This window comes from Nelumbo nucifera, chromosome 6 (genome assembly GCF_055504915.1).
Source record: "Nelumbo nucifera cultivar China Antique chromosome 6, China Antique-T2T, whole genome shotgun sequence".
Taxonomy (NCBI): Eukaryota; Viridiplantae; Streptophyta; class Magnoliopsida; order Proteales; family Nelumbonaceae; genus Nelumbo; species Nelumbo nucifera.
The window spans coordinates 15,756,569-15,781,339 of record NC_142654.1 but is presented as its reverse complement, the minus strand read 5'-3'; the positions used below and the strand labels follow the sequence as shown (position 1 = coordinate 15,781,339).

The 24,771-nt window shown below is 39.8% G+C and overlaps 1 protein-coding gene across 8 annotated transcripts in view; it reads left to right on the top strand.

Moving 5' to 3' along the window:
- Nucleotides 1-18,687: 18,687 nt before the first annotated feature.
- The window catches only part of LOC104590035 (exocyst complex component EXO70A1-like), a 55,554-nt gene continuing 49,470 nt past the window's right edge, over nucleotides 18,688-24,771 (top strand). Inside the window, exons 1-3 of one of the 8 annotated variants that reach the window (XR_016077349.1) lie at nucleotides 18,688-19,151; nucleotides 19,280-19,746; nucleotides 19,916-20,011. Coding sequence is in view for 5 of the 8 variants with exons in the window: in XM_088889731.1 (XP_088745857.1) it covers nucleotides 19,588-19,746; nucleotides 19,916-20,011 (255 nt within the window). In the remaining 3 variants the exon portion in view is untranslated. Of the gene's footprint in view, nucleotides 19,152-19,279; nucleotides 19,747-19,915; nucleotides 20,012-24,771 lie in introns of those variants that run through there. The other 7 variants (XM_088889731.1, XM_088889730.1, XM_088889732.1 and 4 more) reach the window with 7 other exon arrangements.

Here is a 24,771-nt window from a genome sequence, read left to right as displayed (position 1 = left end):
CACAACTTGATCGTGTTAGTGGCAATGCAGGGCTAATTTCTTAAACCACCCTTATGGTTTAACTAATTGACTAACTCTATTCTTATCGTTTACATATTGTTTTAAAGTACCCTTAATGTTTTTGACAATTGACACCGTCATTAAATGCTAATAGAACACTATTCCTCAAATTTTCAAAATAAAACCCAATTTATGAAAATTTTAAAGAAATGAGGTAGGAAGTCCATGCACCCGTCAAAGAACTCCTCAATAACACCGGAGACAGGAAGTTCGTCCAATCACTCTTTTCGTGTACTTGCTTTATGATCTGATTACACACTGCTTCTACCTCCTTCAACTTCTCTTTGTAATTGTCCTCTGCACTATGGTTTTCATCCAACCACTCTAGCGCCTCCTTTGGTGTGCTCTCCATCTTCTCCTTGCCATCAGAATCGATCTTATCAGAGAGTTTGTCCTTGTCGTTGATAGTGCTCTTCATGTTGTAGACGTATGTTCCTAGCTTGTTCCTCACATGATCTTCTCCTTCACCTTCCTATCATCCTCTATGAATTCCTCTGCTTCCATCACCATCCTCTATCTCCTCGCTTAGACACCCTTTGTCATTTGTTATGGTGATTGATTCTAATTTCTTGGTTGCATTGTCCTTCACCCTCACATGAAGAATACCATTTGCGTCTCGGATTAGCTAAACGCTTTGGTTGTTCAGCGGGTTGTGAAACCAATGATGAGGTTCCACACCAGTAATAAATTCATGGCCCACATTGTGAAAGGTGTGGGCCCATGTATTTTATTATTGGTGTGGAACCTTATCATTGGTTCCACAACCTTCTAAATAGCCAAAATGTTCAGCTAAACCTTGCTCTCCACCTAGAATGTAACATCAATCTATGGAACTCCCCTGCAATTCAAATTTAAACACAAGCCACTTATAATTAGTGTCTGGTTTCTACATTCTCATTCATATATTATTCTGAGTAATGCTTTTTACTCACCTTGGAGCAGGTGGAATGTTCGAGAGATCAAATCTTCTAAACTCACAACAATCCTTGGTTAAGCTCCTCTCACCTTCATAGACCTAAATATTTTTTTCCCAAACAGAGATTCAATTAGTTTTGTCAAAACAACTAAAAATACTTGTTGCTCACATGAAAAAAAAAAAAAAGAAAAAAAAATCATTTTCCTTACCTTGATCAACAGTCGTTTATTGGTCTTGGCAGGTCATGAAAACTTGAGATTTCTTGATGGGGATGATGGTGTTCCTTGGAATCAATTTGGTCATCACCCCACCAACCATTTCAATCCTAAACTAAGTGGCGCAGCATCGAGCAAGAGAATGTCTGCAACGAACATAAAACAAAATTTCTTAAAAAAAGGAAATTTCATCCCAAAATTACAATAACTACGCTTGTTGTAGAGCAATTTCATTACATTTGGTTTCGTCTCTGCCTTCACCACTGAGAATTCCACCTTGAACAGCAACGCCATAAGCAACAGCTTCATCAGGATTAACACTCTTGTTGGGTTCCTTCCCGTCGAACATTTCCTTCAAAAGTTGTTGGACCTTGGTAATGTGAGTACTGCCTTCGACGAGCACAATCTAGAGAGTCCCTTGTTGTGATTCTTAATTCCCATCGATTCTATGTTTTAACGAGTATTGTCCCATGTTTTCCTCTTTTTGCAGCTTATTTCATTGATGCACAGAGGTAGGCCACCAAAGACGCCGGTGTGATTGCCGGACTCAATGTGATAATCAATGAGCCCATAGCCGTGTGCCTATGGTATCAACAAGAAGGGAGGAGAAAAGAACATTTTGGTTTATGATCCTGGGACAGTGGGGGTACTTTGAGATAATGTATAAATAGTAAGGGTGAGTTAGTCAATTAGCTAAACCATAAGGGTTTTTTAAGAATTTTGCTGCCCAATAAATAATAAACACTAAAAATAAATAACTATAAAATGTAAAAGGCCATTGAAAGTAAATTGATAGTAAAAATAAATGGCAGTTGCACTCATGGTGTGTGCCAAGATTAATAGCTAGATAGAGAGGGAACAACCACTAGAAGGTAGTTGAGAAATGGACCAACTACAATAAGGTAGTTGTGAGAAGAACCAGTGATTCAAGTAATATTAACTTGAGATTCAAACAGTTATTAGACAGCTACCAGTATCTCAGGGACAAATCTAATTGTAGAAAGTAAATAATAAATGAACAAAAAAGATAAACAACTATAAATGGAAATGTAAATCAATTATAATAAATGATTAGCAGTTGAAAGATGTTAGTAGACATGTTCACGGGTTGGGCTTTACCTCTTTATAAACCGAAAATCACCAGACCCAAGCTCGAGCCTAGCCGTATATAAAGCCCAAAGCCCTTGAAAGGTATTTTATAATATATTATTAATAATACATTATATATTATATATTATATATTATATATTATTCTCAATGTTTTCGAATTGTCGTTGACCCAAACAATCGGACCATTCAGCCCGGATATCATCCAGGCAACCAGTTTTGTTTCACCCTTAACCCGTTCTTGGGCCAAAAACCATTGATTTGGTCAAAGAACTGTTGACCCGGGTAATCAAACTGTCAACCCGTTCAACTTGGACAGTGGTTCGTGGTTTAACTAGGAGGCAGAGGGGATTCAAATACGATCGCCTGAGACAATAATGAAGAATGACCTTTGAGACAATAATGATTTCAGATCTGAGATAGTTCCAGCGAAAGAGAGATATTGAGATTGCAGAGAAATCAGATCTCACAAATTGGAGATTTCAGTTCTCAGATCATAGATCTAAGATCTTAGTTCTCATATCTCATATATGAGATCAGAGAGATTCAGTGCTCAGATGTTGCTTTGCTGTTGTCATTGCCGTCGCCGATGAATGTCGGATGATCCTCCTCCTCATTTTCCTTCCTCCTTCTTCCTTTCTTTCTTTCCTTTCTCTCCTTCCTTTCCTTTTTTTTTCCTTTCTCTCCTCCCTATTTTCTCTCTTTTATTTATTTATTTCTTTCTTTCTTTCTCAATTGAGTATGCCTCTTTCTCTTAATAACTTTTCAGCTATACTTAATAACTTTTCAATTACACTTAATAACTTTTCAACTAAACCGCCTAAACCGTTCGACCCAGACGGTTGAACCACTAACCAAAAAACCGATGGCCAAAATGGTTCCGTTTCTAGGATGGTTTTTAAAACCTTGATTATTCTATATATTTAATATATATACAATATTTTTTTGCTATTAATTTTACTATTATATAATATATTATTAGCATATATATTATATTTCTATTATATATAATATTATTGGGTCGGGTTAAGGCTCGGGTCAGGCTTATTTGGAAAAGCCCAAGCCCGATCTGCAAAGTAGTCATGCTCAATTTTTAAAACTTGAGCCCATAAGCTTAAAACTTTATCCAAGCCTGATTTAGGTGAAAGAATGGTAGGATCCATCTAACGGACGCCAAAAAGGTTGGGGAATGGGTGGGCGAATTTCAAAAATTTTCCTACCTTCTTCCAACTGGGATTCATATTTCCTAAATTTAGAATACAATATTCAAGTGTTCAGTGCTTAACTAGTTTCCAGTTTGCTGCCCAGTTAGGCTTCTTTGTATGGCGTGGGACCCAAGCATTGATCTACACACCAGCCACATGGGTTCGGCCCAGCCTTTATTACAAGGCCCAGCTAAATTCACTGAAAAGCTCAGTAAACTCCTGAGCCCATCACATGGACCCTATGGGCCCAACACTTACATTAAGTGGTCCCTGGGCCAAACCATCTTATAAAAACCCAGGAACTGTGGGCAGGTGCAAAATTAGCCCATCAGGTATTATCCTAAATGGTCTTACACTTAACCTCTCAGCCCATAATGATCAAGCACTGCCCGACAAGAGAGGACCTCTCCCTCGGCTGCAAGGAACAGTGTCGCACTCTCCACTCACATGGACATATATATATATATATATTAATTTTGCAAAACAAAATTCCAACGATTGAAATCTACTGCTGGCAGTTTGGTTTCCATCGGAGAGAGTGCATTCCCAATCATTACCTTTGTCCGACAAAGGGGCTGATCCTGTCACTATGATCACCCACTCAGATGAATTCTCAGACTGTCCCAACATACCCAGGTTTTGATCCCCGCTAAGGATCTCACTGATTGGCATATCAAAGACAACCCGATCTGACACCTAGTGAAGTGTCATAATCGAGTCTAGGGGTCAGGTGTAACTTTTCAGTTTTGCCCATCTGCCTCCAAGGTCCAGGGCAATACTGAAAATCTGGTCCGGTTCAAGAATTCGAGTAATCCCATACTGCATGTGCCTTGGGTCTTACCCTGGTGGCCGAGGCAAGCCATCCCAACACTTGGCGGCACACCAGTATCAGCCTTGGCAGGATAAATCTCCCCAGACTTATCCAATGGCTGTGAACATTTAAAACTAACACGAGTCTTTATAAGTGTCCAGTTTTAGGGTCTTACATAGAATTATACCAAACAACATGAATCAAACATGCACTTTATTTATTTACACTAAATGTCAAAAGTACATCAAATCGGATTGAAGCTAAGGGCATACAAAGCTGTCTAACAACTCCCACTTGCACTTAGGTCCAATCTGGTACAAGTCGGAGTCCCATACTTTCCACGTGTTTCTCAAACACCTTCTGTGTCAATGGCTTAGTCAATGGGTCTGTCACATTATTCGCTGATGTTACCTTCTGAATTAGGACGTCCCCTCTACCAATGATCGCCCGCAGTACATGGTACTTCCTCTCAATGTGCTTTGACCTCGAGTGGGCCCGAGGCTCTTTAGCTTGGGCGATCGCTCCATTGTTGTCACACAACAATGGGATGGGTGATGTGCTGGACGAAATCATTCCCAATTCGTGTATGAATTTCTTCATCCACACGGCTTCCTTGGCAGCTTCACTTGCGACGATGTACTCGGCCTCGGTTGTGGAATCTACAGTGGACCCCTGTTTACTGTTTTTCCAGCAAACAACACACGATCCTATCGTGAAAACATACCCAGATGTAGACTTTCTATCATCTGGATCCGACTGGAAATCGGCATCAGTATACCCTAGAATTTGTAGTGAACTACCATCGAATACCAGACAAAACTCTTTTGTCCTTCAAAGGTATTTGAGTATGTTCTTCACAACAATCCAATGCTCCTGCCCTGGGTTGGCCTGGAATCTGCTTACCACACTCACCACCTGAGCAATGTCCGGGCGAGTGCACAGCATGGCATACATGATGCTCCCTACGGCTGAGGCATAGGGAACATCTCTCATGCTCTCAATCTCCTCAGAAGTCTTTGGAGACATCTTCTTGGAGAGAGTGACTCCATGCCTGAAAGGAACGTTTCCTTTCTTGGAGTTCTCCATGCTGTATCTTTTGACAATTTGTCAATGTAAGCAGCCTGGGATAATCCAATTATCCGCTTCGATCTATCTCTATAGTGTCGAAGACCCAGTATATATGAAGCTTCTCCAAGATCTTTCATGGAGAACTGCTGTGATAGCAATATCTTGACCGAAGTCAACATTTCTACATCATTCCCAATGAGTAGGATATCGTCCACGTACAACACCAAAAAGGTGATCTTATCCCCACTGGACTTCCTGTAAACACAGGGCTCATCCGGATTCTGCTCAAAGTCAAACGTTTTGACTACAGAATCAAAACGGATGTTCCAACTCCTAGAAGCCTGCTTAAGTCCATATATGGGTCTATTAAGTTTACATACCATGTGTTCCTAACCAGCAGCAATGAAGCCTTGCGGCTGCTACATGTAGATATCTTCACTAAGATCTCCATTCAGGAACGCGGTTTTGACATCCATTTGCCAAATCTCGTAGTCATGGTATGCTGCTATAGCTAGCAGGATTCTAATGGATTTGAGCATGGCCACGGGCGAAAAGGTTTCCTCATAATCGATGCCTTCTTTCTGAGTATACCCTTTTGCCACCAAACGAGCTTTGTAGGTCTCAATCCTGCCATCGGGGCCCTTCTTCCTCTTGTAGATCCATTTGCAACCAATTGCTTTTACCCCGGAGGGCGGATCTACTAGAGTCCAGACTCCATTGGTCTCCATCGAGTCCATCTTAGCTCTCATGGCCTCCATCCACTTCTGGGAATCTATGTCTAACATAGCTTCCGCGTAAGTTACGGGATCCTCCTCACTAGTCAAGGCTTCCACCAGGTAACTATCCTGGTCATAACCATATCAGACTAGTGGTCTGGATACCTGAGTAGATCTTCTAGGTTGGTCACTACCTGGAACTTGTAGGACATCTCCCATTGCTCCTGAGCTCTCTTCATCAAAAACTATTTCCTGACGATGGGTGTCCAGGATGTATTCGGTTTCTAAGAATTGGGCGTTTCGACTGCAGAACACTTTCTGCTCACTTGGGTCATAGAATAGATAACCCATCGAATCTTTTGGGTAGCCTATAAATAGGCAATGACTGATTTTGGACTCCAACTTGTCTGCACTTGTTCTTTTAACGTGTGCAGGACAACCCCAAATCTTCAAGTGTCTCACACTTGGCTTCCTTCCGGTCCATAGTTCATATGGAGTTTTCGGAACTGATTTGGTTGGAACCCGATTCAGCACGTAGATAGCAGTCTCTAATGTGTATCCCCAAAAGGATGTGGGTAATTCTGAGTGTACGAGAAGTGACCGAACCATGTCCAACAAGGTCCTATTCCTCCTCTTTGAAACACCGTTGAGTTGAGGTGTAGCAGGAGGAGCTAGTTGTGACACTATCTCGTTGACCTTTAGGTAGTCCCTGAATTCGTCAGAGAGATACTCGCCACCTCGATCCGATCGAAGGGCTTTAATTTCTCTCCCTAACTGTTTCTCGACTTCCTGTCTGAACTCTTTGAACTTTTCAAAGGATTCAAACTTGTGTCTCATTAGGTACACGTAACCATATCGTGAAAAATCATCTGTAAAGGTGATGAAATACTCGTGTTGATTTCGTGTCCTAACACTCAGGGGATCACATACATCAGTATGTATTAGGTCAAGTGTGCCTGCTGATCTTTCAGGCTTACCGTCAAATGGCCGCTTAGTCATCTTACCTTGTAGGCAAGGCTCACAAGTGGGAAGATTTTCTACGGTTAGAAAACCTAAAGGACCATCCTTTATCAGCCTTGTGATTCGGTCAACACCGATATGGACTAGTCGGTAATGCCAGAGGCACGTGGGATTTACTGTATCATGATTCCTTTTTTTGGGATTTTCGACCAACGTAGTTTCGGTTAAGTTAGTTTCCAGAGAATGATGTAGAACATAGAGACCATTCTCCAGTTCCCCACATGTGATAAATTTGTTATTCCGTTTAACAGTAATCATATTACTAAAATAAACAGTATATCCATCAGCACACAGTTTAGAAACATAAATTAAATTTCTTCTCAAGTTTTGTACATACAGACAATCTTTAAGTACAAGTACTACTTCTCTAAAAACTAATTCTACGGTTCCTCTTGCTGCAGCTACAACACTTGCAGTCGTTCCCAAGAATAGTGTCACTTTGCCTTCATTCAATCTTCTGTTAATTTTGAACCCCTTTCTTAGATTCCAGGTAGGCAGGACAGTTCCTCTTCCAGTGGCCGATCTGCTTGCAGAAGTGACAGACATCAGATGCCTTGTTCTTCTTCTGCTTCTTGGGTTTGGCAGCTTTCTTCTGGGGCGCCTTTCTCTTTTTCTTGCCCAATTTGTTAGCTTCAGCAAGCATAAACACAGGCTCATCCTTCTTGAGTAGATCCTCGGCCCTCTACAACATATTGCTGAGTACCTGGACACTGACATTTAGCTTATTCATATTGTAGTTCATTGTGAACGCATTGAAGGAAGAGGGCAAAGAATTTAGGATGGCATCCACTTGCGTGCCAAGATCTAGCCCGGATCCAAGAGCTTCCAGTTCGTTAATGTAGCCCATCATCCGAAGACAATGGTCATGAACTTTCTGCCCTTTAGACATCTGCGCGGTCATAAACAATTTCAGGACCTTCTGTCGAGTAGAACGGTTCTGCTCTTCATACATCGTCCTTAGATTGTCCAATATGTCCTTGGCTAGTTCGATCTGATCGAACTGCCTCTGTATTGAGTTGTCTAGTGATGCAATGACAAAGCAGCAGGCTAGGGAGTTCTTATCCTCCCAATCTTGGTAGTTCCTCCTACGGGCCTCAGAAGCCCTATCACCCGAACGCTCCAGGGCATGATTTTTCACCACCTTATCTAACTTTTCGAAAGTTAGGACCAGCATAAGATTTCTGTACCAGTCGGCATAGTTTGGGCCCTTAAGCTTGTTATCGTCTAGAAGCTTTGCGAATTGACCGTTTGCCATTTTCTGATAAAACAGCAAAGATGTTAGTCCACAACCTTAGTTTGATTCATGTTACCTACATAGATATGATTTTTAATCTATGTTCCATTCTCATTTGTTCATCTCTGAGATTTACCTCCTTTCTCAGTGACGGAGACAACGAAATGTCTCTGGAAATGTGGGAAATCACATGGGGTGCGTGAAGCCAACTGTTTCAGCTGCATAACCCCACCACCTTTCTGTGACAGATCATATCCACTCATCGAATGAGTTTCCCTTTGGCATCTGTCAGACAAGGTTCATAGCCGTTTTCAGGTAAACCTTTCTGTCCAATGAGTGTTCACCCATCATATTCAGGTTACGCCAAGGTACTGTGAGAGAGTTCCCATTTTCTGGTGAAGCCCCTCCCACATCGGTCTATGATGCCCCTATCATCTTATGAAACACTCTGACAGATCCAACAACAAATGGATAGCCCAATTTTATGGTGCATTTCCTTATTACTGAATGACCCATCATTGTGTTAATGACAGAAGGCCTTTAGAGAGTCCAACATATGGATCTCCCTATCACATGCACTCATATTTGTTGGAGGGAACAAGATTACGCCCTAGTTCTAATTTAAGTCAAACCAGAGTGGCTTCCACTGACTTTCATAAAGTCAGATTTCTGGTGGGCCTTAATCGGCTAGGGGTTTTGTACGCATCCCTTTTCAGGGTTGTGGGGCCCACCAAGCAAGGAGGGGTCACCCAATGACCTTAAGGGACACCATGGCAATGATGTGTATTCAGCCATGGTGTGCGCAAGAGCCACTAACGAGTCTTCATGGGCCAAATGCTTATGGCCCATGGTCGCAGCACATCAAACATCCAATCATCACATGTAAATGAAGAATTGATCCAATCAATTAACTGTTGTAAAGCCCATTTAAAATCCATAACATTAACAATTAATGTCGACTAGGTATATGGGCTGAATCGCAGTTAGTAGTTCGGCCCATACAACTTTTCTCACAATAGTGGGCTTTTGCAGTTTTAACCATTTAAAACTGGGCTTTACAGGTGAGCCGAATTAATCCCTGTAATTGAACATCAGATTTGGAACAACAAGTGTGAGAAATATGGACTGAAAAATAGTCCCCTTCGAACCCTAGATTCGGTCCAAACTGTTTTGGTCCAATCTAGTCCGAAACGGTCCGAAACTGATTTTCAATTCAAGAATCAATTCATGAAAGATCTGAAATTAATAATCTTGATTTTAAGCAATCACAAATCAACTATGGACTGTTCGTACCACCTGCAAAACAGAGGTTAATCACTAAGGTTGTAGTTTCACAAACTGCAAATTGCAGAAAGCGATTTCTCCATCTGCAAATCTCTAGCGCCGCCATCTTCTTCCTTCTTCTTTAATCAAGAAAATAAAAAAAAATAACAGAAATCTTATTTCTATTAATTAATTACATTCTTGATCAAATCCTATACATTTAGTCTAGAAAATAAAAAAAAAATTATTTATAGCCCGAATTGAATAAAATGAATGAAAAAGGGTGCGCAGACCATCTGTGCCAAATCTACACTGCGATCTCCAAGTTCGAACAGTCCATCAAATCAAAATAAATAAAGAACAGTTCTAAATAAATTTTGGATTTAACGGAAATTAATTTCAGATCAATCGCCCTTAACAAGAAACAATTTCTTGAAATAAAGAAAACAATCTGCGCAAATCTTGGCAGAACATCTTCTGTCCATCTGCGCAGGTTCAGATCTGATTTTCTTTTGGTTCAAGATTCGAACCTGTGGCTCTGATACCACTGAAAGAATAGTAGGATCCATCTAATGGATGCCAAAAAGGTTGCGGAATGGGTGGGCGAATTTTAAAAATTTTCCTACCTTCTTCCAATTGGGAATCATATTCCCTAAATTTAGAATACAATATTCAAGGATCCTACTTGAACCATAATCGAACCAGATCTGAACCAAAAAGAAAAGGGAGGAATATACCTGATCCGGAGAAGCAGTATCTCCCAAAGTTGATGTTCACGCCCAAAGAAGACACCAAGATCCGCTCCTGCTGAAGATGACACAGCTGTGGGTGGAACGGAACTAGCAGAGTGCGTCCTACACATTAGATCCTTTGCAAAAATCCTCTGGAAACTCTGAACACCAAATCATTTTCAGTCTTTTCTACAGGACTGATGTCAAGAACTGATTTCTTGACTTCTTTCTTCTTCAAAGATCAAATCTTGCAAGAAGGGATGGCAGCGGCTGGAGGAGAACTCCAAGGACGAAGATGGCTGAAATTGCTTCTCTTGTCTATGGAGTGTGAATGAAATCTGATCTGAGTTCGCAGGAAGTTTTCTTGCTTTCTCAAAAACCCCTTGTTCGAAATCTGATATGTTTCTCTCTTAGAGTTTTCCTCCTTTCTTCTTGATTAAGAAAACCTCCCTGTTAGGAGTTATCCCAATCCAAATCAGTATTTGGATTGAGGATGATCTTAATCCTATCTGCATATTAAGTTAGCTTACTCTTGTTCTCCTAGTGTGGATAAGGTTAAAAGGCCCTATCCTTTTGCTAATATTATTCTCAGATCTGCCCCATGGATGGGTGATCATATCAGCCCAACTCGAAATGGGCGTTTGGCCCATTAAGTGTTCAGTGCTTAACTAGTTTCCAATTTGCTGCTCAGTTGGGCTTCTTTGTATGGCGTGGGACCCAAGCATTGATCTACACACCAGCCACATGGGTTCGGCCCAGCCTTTATTACAAGGCCCAGCTAAATTCACTGAAAAGCTCAGTAAACTCCTGAGCCCATCACATGGACCCTATGGGCCCAACACTTACATTAAGTGGTCCCTGGGCCAAGCCATCTTATAAAAACCCAGGAACTGTGGGCAGGTGCAAATTAGCCCATCAGGTATTATCCTAAATGGTCTTACACTTAACCTCTCAGCCCATAATGATCAAGCACTGCCCGACAAGAGAGGACCTCTCCCTCGGCTGCAAGGAACAGTGCCGCACTCTCCACTCACATGGATCTCGGGAATTAAAACCATTTGCAAACATTTCGAAACCTTACATATATATATATATATATTTTAATTTTGCAAAACAAAATTCCAACAATTGAAATCAATTGCCGGTAGTTTGGTTTCCATCGAAGAGAGTGCATTCCCGATCATTACCTTTGTCCGACAAAGGGGCTGATCCTGTCACTATGATCACCCACTCAGATGAATTCTCAGACTGTCCCAACATACCCAGGTTTTGATCCCCACTAAGGATCTCACTGATTGGCATATCAAAGATAGCCCGATCCGATACCTAGTGAAGTGTCATAATCGAGTCTAGGGGTCAGGTGTAACTTTCCAGTTTTGCCCATCTGCCTCCAAGGTCCAGGGCAATACTGGAAATCTGATCCGGTTCAAGAATTCGAGTAATCCCATACTGCATGTGCCTTGGGTCTTACCCTGGTGGCCGAGACAGGCCATCCCAACACTTGGCGGCACACCAGTATCAGCCTTGGCAGGATAAATCTCCCCAGACTTATCCAATGGCTGTGAACATTTAAAACTAACACGAGTCTTTATAAGTGTCCAGTTTTAGGGTCTTACATAGAATTATACCAAACAACATGAATCAAACATGCACTTTATTTATTTACACTAAATGTCAAAAGTACATCAAATTAGATTGAAGCTAAGGGCATACAAAACTATCTAACATTAGGATGGGTCAGGCCAGGCGGCCCAGGTCTGCTCATTGGGCTACTATGCCCACGAATAGATCTAGGTGTTAGTAAGTAATAAAGCCTAGATTGTTAAACCACTAAATTGGTGCAATTAGTAATTTACTGGCGTTAGTAACTTAGTAACTACACTAAGGCTATGTTTGGTTTGAAGGAAAAGATAGGGAAAGGAAGGAAAAGGTAGGGAAATGTTTACAAATCTTATAGGTTTCCCTACCTTTCCCTTCCTTTCCTTATTTTTTCCTTCAAACCAAAAACAACCTAAGTGATCTTGTATCATGTAAATCTAAAGAAATAAAACAAGAACAAGATAAATGCAATGACTACAAGATTACAAGAGATTCAAGTTATTGCAATTAACAAAGAATGTTAGTAAGAAAATAAAGTACAAGAACTTCAAAAAAGGGAAAATTCCCGATTAGTACCTTGCACTTTGGGCCTAGTGCCACTTTGGTCCCCGAACTTTAAAATGTAACAATTTAGTACCCAAACTTTCAAAATGTGCCAATCCAATACCTATCATTAATCAACCGTTAAATGATATTTGAAAAGACACAAATGCCTTTTGAATGTTATCTAATTTTCTTTATCAACCGTCCAAACGTTGACAAAAAATGAACAGTCCCAAACCCTTGCCTCTTCTATTCAAGAAAGTTGGGGTCACAATAATGCCCATTGAGACGTGACCCCAACTTTCTTGAATAGAAGAGGCAAGGATTTGGGATTTTTCATTTTTTATCAACATTTGGATGGTTGATAAAGAGAATTAAATGACACTCGAAGGGCATTTTGTGTTTTCAAATGCCACTTAATGGTTGGTTAACAACAAGTACTGGATTGGCACGTTTTGAAAGTTTGGGTACTGAATTGCCACGTTTTAAAGTTCGGGGACCAAAGTGGCACTAGGCTTAAAGTACAAGGTACTAATCAAAAAATTTCCCTTTAAAAAAATAAAATACAAACACAAGGCCAAGTTTTATAGAGGTTCGGCCAACCTTGCCTACGTCCTCTATCTCAGGTCACCACTGAATATTTCCACTAATTAGTTAGATTTCATGGGCGCCAATAAAGCTTTTACAACCAACAAGACTTTTAGGTGCCTACAATACCTTAAACCAATTGAGCTTAACAAAAAGACCTAACCAACAGGGCTACTGAGTGCCTGCAAGACCTTATAGTTGGGCTTAATTCAAGTATTAACAAGACCTTAATGGTGTTCAAACTTAAACAACTATCAACTCTCAAGATATTACAAATATAGCCCAAGGGCAGGTTTATAGTAAGATACCTCTCAATAGGTAGATATCACAATAAAATACAAACTTAGTTGTAAGCGTTTATCTAAAGATACTGCACCTAATGAAGAAATCTACAATAGATGAGTGAGATTGTGCAACCTCAAAGGCTTCTCAGTTTTTCTCTCCTCTAATATTATTGAAGCTTAAGATTCTCTTCAACAAAAATGACTTTTGCTAACCTTCTCACTCGGAAAAGCACAAGCTATTTTTCTCTTGATTCCTCTTGCTTGTTTTAAAACAAGCCAAACTCCTTTATTTATAGAGGCTTTTCAAAGATGGCAATAGCCATTAGAGCCTTCAAATGGTCAATTTTTTTTCCAAATTAGTTTGCTATCAGAATTGTTAGTCGTCTACTTGACGAAAGGAAGAATCTTTTCTTTCCTTTCTTAGTTAACCGATTTCTCTTATTAACCAATTGGTAACAAATTTGAACTTGGTTTGTCTAGGTTAGTCGATTATGCATTTTTGGGTAATCAACTACATCTCTCAAACTAGACATTTTTATGCCTCAACTATCACAAGTGGTCAATTATGCCTTTTGGGTTAGTTGATAATGTCTCACATTCACAGAAGTTCATGCCTTAGTTGTCACAGTTAATTAACTATACATCTCTAGGTAGTTGACTATACTATAGAGCTTGAGTAATCTTATCTATTAGACAACCCAACACTTAAAGGCTTTGGAAATTTCCACCCAAAGGTTTGGGATTAGAGAATGCCTAATTATGAGAGGAGGATTTTATAGATAATTCAATCTCTTAATTCTCCTTTTTGAGGGAAGTGGCCCTTAAAGGAATAAATGGAGTTTGGGTATTCGTCCCTCTTCCCTTTCTTCTATCTAGGATCCCTTATACCTTATTTATAAGAATTAAAATAAAAAATGCATATCACCTCCCTCTATGGGAGCTCAATCAGGAAATAGAGTTGTAGCCATCCTTGCTCCAAGCATGCAATTTGTTTCCAATACTTAAAATGTTCTAATAGGGTCTTCAAAACCGAAGCAAAAACCTAAAAAATGATAAAACCAAACACATAAACACATAAACATTCATATAATCATGCATTAATTCAAGCATTATTGAAACTACCAAACTACACGTTGAATACAATAGAGGGATTATGAAATCATACCAAGTGACCCAACAGCTTTTCATTTCAACGCATTACATAAAATCCCCACTCAATTGATTCCTTGAAATCAGCATTTTAATTCACAAGACAAGGTTATCACACTAAAGAAAACAAGAAACATATGCAAACCATTTGGACAGAGGTAGGTTGCAAGTGTAAACCACTATTACAATTATTTTTATGGAGGGTTGGACTATGATATGGAAACGATATGATATCTGAAAAACTTCTGACCAGTCAAATGGAATCATAAACGTGATAGTCAATTAGGTGTTATTTATCAAAATTTATGGGTGGGTTTTGATTGGTCAAAACTCTTCCTATACCATATCTTTTCTGCATCATAGATTTTCCCTTCTATGGAAGCTCTATTTTCTTAGACAAGTAAATGATTTCATTCATCTTAGTTATGAATATAAAAAAGCACAACGAAAGTCAGCAATTCAGTGAATTTCGACCAAATAGTAATAGTAGTACAATCAAGGGCAATCCATGCCAACTTATGTGTAGCCCTGTTAGCATTCAACTTCGTATGATAAATTGAGAATGAAGAGACAGGCACTGAAGAAGCTCCATAGTCCATACAATCAGCAATTATGGTGTTTATACACGAAACGGGATCTGCTGCTCACAAATGGGTGCCTCACAGGCACATCCATTGTGCATTGGAAACATCTCCCGTGAATGATAACTAATAAATATGGGAGAAGTTCCCAATGCATGGTAGGATGTGCATGTAAGGCGCCTGTGAAGTGCCAGGTGTGAGGAGCAGATCGGGTTTCTTTATACACCATGGTGGTGGTGAGAGGGAGTCCATCAATAGAAATGAAGAAGTCACTAGCAGCTCTTGCATGGTTAATTATGGCCACGGGGTTGAAAGCTTTATGTTCAAAAAACGTGCTCATTTCTGTATCTCTAGATCAACCACAACAGTGAAGAGCTACACAAGAAATAAGGAGAGCTAGTGTCTCCAACTCTGAAACACCTCCATTCTTAGATTCACAATGGAAACTCTATTGGGATGTAATTCATACAAAAAATGAAACATCTTTTCTCATGATGTAATTCATAGCCTATGTCTAATTCTGTGGCACCAAGACTGAACTAGTCCACCCTCTCTTCATATTATGTTCGTTTACACAAACCCTATGATTTGTTCTAAATGCCTATCTTCCCGGTTCCCACTAAGGGGAGGGGATTGATTGAAAAACAAATGATGCACTCTACTATCAAGAAAGATGGACAAAAAAAAAACACTCTTAGATAGGGGTGTGAATTGGACTGGATTTGGTCCAATCCGATCCAGTGCAATGTGAGTCCATTACAAATGGACCAGGTCCAATCCAATCCAATGAATACATTGGATCATTTTGGACTGGTCCGATTCAAAGTTTGGACCATCCTCCAATCTGTTCAATTTATTATTTTTTTTTTAATTTAGATTAATCCTAACCCAAACCTGGTCCATTGACACCTATGTTCTTATTTTCTATCAATGGACCAGATATTGGCTCAATCCAATCCTATCTAATATAAATTCAGTAGGGATGGACCAGGTCCAATCTAATCCAATAAATACTTTAGACCATCAAGTCTTGACTGGTCCAATTCAATATGCCTTGTTGGTCTATCCAATCCATCCAAATTGATTTTGGTTTGGATGGGGTCCAATCCAAAACTGGTCCATTGACATCCCTACTCTTAGAAAAAAGTAACTATTGCCCTAATATTCATATGGGATATGCTAAAAAACCGCAAATTGTTTGAAAATATAAACCCACATCCCATGAACATTGTAGCAGCAGTCAACAATTTCACTCACAATCACCCTGTGGTAACACATAGAATAAACACTCACTCTTCTTCTTCAAGTATCAATATGGGTGGTTCTTATACACATCGTCAAAATAGGGCAGCTGCTAAATTATTCTAATGTATATGAAATTTCATATATGAATAGACAGGCACACTATTGCTTACAAAGTATGTAGGAAGAGGACACTGATTATACCATTTCCCTTCAAATGGTCTTCATGTAAACACCTTTCTAACTATGAAGTAATGAAGTTTTTGGGAGCTTTGTTGAAAAAAAAAAACTACCATTACAAGAAATGAGATTAAATCTAAAATCCTATTGTAAAGAACAAAGAACAATGAACCAACGGTAAAATACCTAAGACATTTTTGGTTAAAAATACTTGTTTTATCAACATATAAACAGATTATTATTTACTCACATTTTTATTAAGGTAATATTATAAAAAAAAATGAAGTTCTAAGTTGTTATTATCATAGGTAATTATGGATATCAAGTATAATCAGGTCAGATCTGATTATCTCGATAAACAATTGGTTTATAGCAATATTTTCAACTCGCCATTGATCTGGCTGGTCAAATCATTTGAATCATCACCCGGCCAAGATTCTGGGTCTGGTTCAATCAAGACTTGCCAAATGGGCAAAACTGTTGACTTAGTCAAGAACTGTTTGACCTAGTGATCGGGTCACGGGTTGCACACTCAATGCATTTAAACTTTTAGAGGTCATAACTTTGCACTCTGATGTCCGATTGAGTTTTTTTTTTTTTTTTTTTTTTTTTTTTTTTTTTTTTTTTATAATTTGGGTAACTTTTGAGATCTTTGCATCCAAAGGTGAAGTAAGTGCCTTGCCCTACTATTTTTACAAAAAAACCCTTTTTTGGCCTCAAATTATAATTTTTAATATTTTTTATAAATAAAAAAAGTTTAAAAACATAAATTAAATATAAGATAATACATATAAGATATCTAAAATATATTTATACATTATTTATTGCTAAAAATATACTTACACACACACACACACACACATATATATATATATACTTAATACATATATGCGTTGATGTGGCACAATCTGAACCGTTCAACCAGTCCGATCAAATCAATAACTTACGACCCAGAGGCAAAAATGGTTCGGCCTCTAGGTCGGTTTTTAAAACATTGGTCTATAGAATCAACTAAATAATTGGTTCAAGACTACTCCATTATTCTCAAAACCCTCAAATCGTCAACTCACATATTTCTATTCTTAATATTGGTTGTAGGGAAAGACATGAAAACCTATACAAGATTTGTATGTTTCCTTTCCTTCCATTTTTCTACGCAGAATCGGGATCGGAATCAAAATCCTTTGAAGCTGGAATCGGAAGGATCTATTCTCACTGTCTGTTTAGCTTAGACAGGAATTAGAATGAGAATTCAAATATGCTGAAATGGAATTTCATTCTCAAGGGAGGGGGAGGGAATGATCTTTCCCTCAAATGGGGAATGCCATTCCATGAAGAATGAGAATGGGATTCCGCGCGTGCCCAACCAAACAGCTGGACCCCTATTCCCATGAACCAAATAGACCATTAGTATTTCTAACATCATGTAGTGTAAGATCTCCTATTGCGATAAAAGACAGACAACTCCACGAAATCTTGATCGTCCAAATAATGATAAAACCACTAATCGCCACCCTAAGATCAAACTATTTGCCAATAAACTCTCCCTTTGTGCAATTTGTATGATCCAGATTAGATGGGGCCTTCAAGATCAAAATCCCATTGATTGGCTTAAAACCAATGAAACGGTGCCAATAGTTCCATCAAGATCACAATCTCATTGAATGGCTTACCTTAAGACTACTCAGACACTGCTATTAGTTCCAGGAAAATAAGATTGATCCGCTCATCAAATTTCAATGGAAAATCCCTTCATTTGACCACCCATCTAATATAGATTCCCTTTTGGAGTTCTAGATTGGCTAAAATATTAGACGTGTATTTTCAACTATAACACCTTAACACCTCTAAAATTGATATCCACCGTATATACAACTCCTTCCAACCACTACCTTCCAAAGAGAATCTCCTGAGACACCCATGTGGCCTGTTGTACATCCATACTCAAATGACCAAAATGCCTTTACATCCACAAAGAAATTCCCTTTCCCCAAACTGAACGGAACAAAACGACCCTTGAACTTGATCTCTATCAAAAGCCCTAATTAGCCCCTGGCTACCCAGTAGAAATCCTGAACTACCCCTCAGTTCTTCTATAATTCCCATTTTGCTCCTCTTCCACTCGATCAGGACAACGGGGGGATCGTTGGGCCTGAAAAGGGACGAATCAATTTTGAGTAAAATAAAAAGGGGAAAAACCTTTTTCTTCCCTGAAAGAAAAGGAGACTCGGTTCTTATTCTTTCTCTTTCCTGAAAATCGAACCAGTTTCGAAAAACCTTGAATATCAGTTCCCATTGTTGGACCATTGCCAACGAATCTCCTTCCCATTGCCGGCGGTCAGCACTCCCTTCTTCTTATTCGCTTTTTTCTTTCTTCTTCTTCTTCTTCTTCTTCTTCTTCTTCTTCTTCTTCTTCTTCTTCTTCTTCTTTCCATTTGTTTCCCGCTGCCATCGGTCTTCTTGGTCTCCAGTCTCCATCCTTGGGCGAAGGTGGTTATGCGTTCGAGTCTGATCTCCCATCCCTTCTAAATCCCTCGCTTCCTTTAGTTCTTGACGGGGCATGCAGACACAAAAGCTCAAAAATTTCTCATTTTAGATAATTGCTTGAGGACGATGGAGAGGGACGCTGACATGGACAAGTGTGTTTTAAGTACATAGAATAGATTTCCGTTTCAGTTACAAGATCAAATCAGATTTTCTTTGTCCGTTGAATCTCTCTTCCTTGTTCATATCTTGTCTGTTCGTTTTTTCTGTTGTTGTTCACCAGATTTTTAGTCCAGGTTGCTGCCCCACTGTAGTGTCGTTGTTCCAAAGGACAAAGCCGGAGTTTCACCAGGATCAGCCTGTTAATAAGAGAGGAAGTAAGCGTTTTGGTTTGTGTCGGGAATGAAATTATAAAATCCTTCGAAGCCAGCAAAGGATTATGGGCTTTTTAGGAAACCTTCATTCCTGGTTGAACGTTACCCACTTTTAACGTGGCAATATTTTAGTGGATCGACTCCAAACGCAGGGCGCTACCACCACCATTACAACCCAGAGAATAAGGCTCCCTCAGAAAGAGAGAGAGGGAGAGCAATGGGGGTTCCTTTGGCCATGGAAACCCTAAGCCAGAGAGCGGCCTTCATGAGGGAGTCTCTCCAGAAGAGCCAGACATTTACGGACAACATGGTTGCCATTCTTGGCTCCTTCGACCATCGTCTCTCTGCCCTAGAGACGGCCATGCGTCCCACTCAGGTACGTCAGCCTTTCTGGTTTCAAATTGGGCTTTCTGATATGCTTGATTAATATGTTCTTCCCCGGTTACCATTTTTCGGGAGCTGGTAAGATCTTGAGATCGTTTACCAATCAGAATTTCGATGTTTGTATTGTTTTTTGTATTGATTTCTGTGTCTTCCTGTTATAGCTAAGGACACATTCCATTCGGAGAGCGCACGAGAACATTGATAAAACTTTGAAGGCGGCGGAGGTTATATTGTCTCATTTCGATCTTACCCGCCAGGTTTATTACTTCATCGTGATTCGTGTTTTCTTTCTGATTGCTTTGCATTTTAATTAAAGCAGCCGACATCCAATTGTCAAATATGATTGAATCGCCAGCTTGCATTTTATTTCCATTTCTTTTTGTTTTGGGAAAGCGTTTTTTTTCTTGATATTAGATTGGCTTTGCTGTTACCACTGTCCTCTATATGTACCAGGAAGTTGTTCCTACATGTAAAATTTTCCAGTGAATGTAATTTGTATTGTTTTTGTTCTTTTATTGTATAGTTATCTTTTTTAGGCTGGGGGATGAATTTGAGCTGTACTATCTGATTCCTAGGTCTGTATATGGGTCAGTTCGGTTTGGTTTTACTTAATTATGCCAACTGAACCAACACTGTCAGGTTTACAATTCATCTAATTGAAACCCACCGATAGACACCTAAAGTGATTGTGATATTAGTTTTCTATTTTGGTCAGTTTCATCGGTTAACCGACCAAATGCTCTTTTTGCATTTATTAACTCTTATCAACCTTATTTGTTGGAACAAGCCAGGCGAGAATTTGGATCCAGTGTCATGTGGTTGCAACCATTGCAAGTTGCAACTACTGTTGTTCAGTGCCATACCTTTTCATCATCCCTTTTCTTTAGAAAATTGACCCAATGTAACTTGGCACACCATAAAGGTAGAATAGGCCCAGAAGATTAATCCACCCAATGGCCAATGGTGGATTTGATCATTTAAATTTATCAAAAGTGTCATGTTTTACAAATACCACAATTGGTAGACTAGGAGTCTAGAAGACTAGAACAATAGGACCTTTGTTTTTGTCCTTTTTGACTTTTATGAGAACTAGGAAAGAGATGACAGAGCTTAGGAGTCTAGGACAATGGGACTGTAGGAAAAACAGCAGCCGTTGGCTGAAAAAAGTTAACAGTTAGTAACAAAAAAAAAGTAAATAAGAACACAAGAGGTCAGCTTATTTTTTCTGAGATGCCTAACATTATAAGTATGATCACTATCTAGTCGGTTTGGTTCAGTTTCAACTCAGTTTGCAAAGTCATAACCCACAACTGAGCTGATAAGTTGGATTTTACAATCAACAAAATCGAAATTGGCTTGATAAAAAAGCCCGAAACCAAACTGATCCATTTAAAAACCGACCAAATCGGGTTGAGTTGGGACGTTTTTGTCAGTTTTTTAACATTTGGTGAACAGACCTACTGATTCCAATTCCACATTTTCTAATTTGAACTGTTATGTGGACCTTTTGAACTTTTTCTTTATTCTTTGCAGGTGCTTGGTTATTGTAATCATTCATGGAGAGAGAGAGACGAGAGAGAGAAAGAGAATAAGAGGAAGATATGATTGAGAGACAAAAAAACTGGCTGCCGCCAGTTTAGTTATTTATATTAACTTAATATAAAAGGAATGGGAGATTACAAGTATGCCCCTGGTGGCCTTCCCTAGAAACAAACTAATAGGAAAGAAAGAAACTAACTGACTGACAACATCTTAAGCTGACAACCCACTAACAACAACTATAAAATAACAATTAAATAATCCTCACAACACTCCCCCTCAAGTTGGGCTGAATATGTCTATCATGCCCAGCTTGTCACATAACTCATTGTGTCGCGAGTATGGAAGCCCTTTTGTGAGGACATCAGCGAGTTGTTCCTTGGAGTTGACATAAGGGATGCAAATTTCCTTTTTTTCCAAATTTACCCTTATGATGAAGTGTTTGTCCACCTCAATGTGCTTGGTCCTCTCATGTAGGATAGGGTTGCTGGCGATGTTTATGGCTGCCTCGTTGTCACAGTAAAGAAACATAGGATTATGAACAACAACTCCAAGCTCCCCTAGAAGATTTTTTAGCCAAAGGACTTCAGCCACCCCATGTGCCATAGCTCTATATTCAGCTTCAGCACTTGACCTTGCTACCACACTTTGTTTCTTGCTTTTTCAGGTCACTAGGTTTCCTCCCACAAGTGTGCAATACCCACTCGTAGACTTTCTATCATCCACAACACCTGCCCAGTCAGCATCTGTAAAGACTTTCCACCTTTAGGTGATTATGTTTACTGAATAGTAGACCTGTTCCGGGATATTTTTTTAAGTATCTAAGAACTCTCTTTGCTGCCTCCATGTGTGGTTTCTTAGGAGAGTGCATGAATTGGCTTAGAACGCCAATTGAATAGGCAATGTCTGGACGGGTCATAGACAAATAAATCAACTTTCCCACTAACCTTTGGAACTGTTTCACATCTTTTAGAGGTTCACCATCACAGTCACCCAACTTGTGATCAACATCCATGGGAGTATCTGCTGCTTTGCACCTAATTTGCCTATGTCTTGTAATAGATCAAGGGTGTATTTCCTTTGAGAAATGAAGATACCCCTTTCTGAGCGGGCGACTTCAATTCCAAGGAAATACTTCAGGGGACCTAAATCTTTCACTTCAAATTTAGATGCAAGGAATTGTTTCAATTTTTGTATTTCTGAACTCCAATTTCCTGTAATGATGATATCATCCACATACACTATCAATACAACAACCTGTTCCTGACATCTCTTCACAAATAGTGTATGATCAGACTGACATTGTTTCAAACCTACCTGCTGAACTGCCATGTGAAACTTACTGAACCAAGCTCTGGGAGATTTTTTTAAACCATAAAGAGACTTTCTCAGCTTGCACACCTTATTTTCACTTCCCTTGGCACAGAACCCAGGGGGTTGAACCATGTATACTTCCTTCTCTAGGTCACCATTTAAAAAAGCGTTCTTTATGTCCAGTTGATGCAATTCCCAGTCAAGGTTAGCAGCTAATGACAGGAGAACCCTAATTGAGTTCATCTTAGCTACTGGAGCAAAAGTCTCATCATAGTCAACCTCGTACACTTGAGTGTACCCTTTGGCTACTAATTTTGCTTTGTACCTTTCAACTGTCCCGTCTGCCTTGTGTTTAACTGTAAACACCCACTTACACCCCACGGGGTCTTTCCCCCTTAGAAGATCCACCAATTCCCAAGTTTGATTTTTATGAAGAGCGTTAATCTCCTCCTTCATGGCATCTGTCCATTCGGGGCATTTTAAGGCTTCTGCAACATTTCTGGAAATAGGGATGCAATCAATTGCGGATAGAAAGGCTCAGTATGAGGGGGAAATGTGATCATAGGAGACATACTAGGTAATGGGGTGTTTTGGTAGTGCATGACCTGACTCCCTTTCTTTGAGCAATAGGAATGTCAAGGTCATCCACAGTAGGAGTAGGGGTATCAGTAGGTGCAACAGGGATTGGACTTACCTCCTGTGAGTCTAACAGTGTCGATTGCTCAATGTTTGGTTGCTCCACATCTCTATCACATTGCTGATCTCTACGGCGTGTACGTTGGAAGACACGAAAGGGAGCAAGGTCCGGAATAGAAGGAAGAGAGACTTGGTGGACCTGAACCTGCTTCTCCTCTTCCACACTACTACTCTCCCCCTGAGGAGAAGCAGGGAAGAATGGTTCAGACTCAAAGAAGGACACATCCATAGACACAAAAAACTTATGACTAACGGGATCAAAGCACCGATACCCTTTTTGAGAGGAGGGATACCCTAGAAAGATACAAGGAATGGACCGAGGGCCTAACTTACCTCGAGACGGAGACAAATCATGGACAAAGGCACGAAAACCAAAAACTCTCATGGGAATGGAAAATAAAGGGGACTGAGGGAACAACAACTGATGAGGGGCCATGTAGTTCAACACTCTGGAGGGCATGCGATTGATGACATAAGCAGCTGCAAGTATAGCATCCATCCAAAACCTTTTTGGAACATTCATGTGTAACATCATCCTGCGAGCTACCTCAAGGTGTCTGTTTTTTCTTTCTGCAACACCATTTTGTTGTGGTGTTCTTGCGCATGAGCTCCTATGAATAGATCCGTGGGAGGCAAAGAACTCATTGAGCTCACCATGGAAATATTCTTTTGCATTGTCAGATTGGAAGATCTGTATTTCAACATGGAATTGCGTAAATACCATCCTCTGGAAGTCTTTCACAATCTTTGGAACTTCATCTCTACTACGCATAGGGAATACCCATGTATAGCGAGAGTAGTCATCGATCAATGTGATAAAGTACTTGTATCCGCCCTCAGAGATTATAGTAGTAGGCCCCCATACATCAGAATACACAACATGAAAAGGAACACTTGATCTTTTATTATTTGAGTGAAAAGTTGTTCTACATTGTTTGCTCAACTGACACGTTTGGCACTGGAACTTTGACATTGAACATGACTTAAATAAAACCGGAAACAAAGACTTTACTATTTCAAAAGAAACATGACCTAACTGACTATGCCACAAAAAAATGACTCTTATTTGATTGACTATGTGACTCTGAGGATGACACCGAGAGACCAGCTTTGTTGTCGAGAATGTAGAGACCATCCACTAGGCTCCCTCTACCAATTGTCCTCCCAGAAGTTAGATCCTGAAAAACACATGAACCAGGAAAAAATGTTACACTACAGTTTAAAGAGCTTGTGATACTACTAATTGAAAGCAAATTTATAGGAAGTTGAGGGACATGCAATACACAATTCAGGTTAAGGCCATGGGGAAGAGATATTGATCCTTGGTCTGCAGTGGAGGAGAATGATCCATCTGCAAGCCTCACTTTATCCCTTCCTGACAAAAGGCTATAAGTCTGAAACAAGTTCGGCTTACCGGTCATGTGGTTAGAGGCCCCTGAGTCAATGATCCAAGGGGAACCCGTGGTAG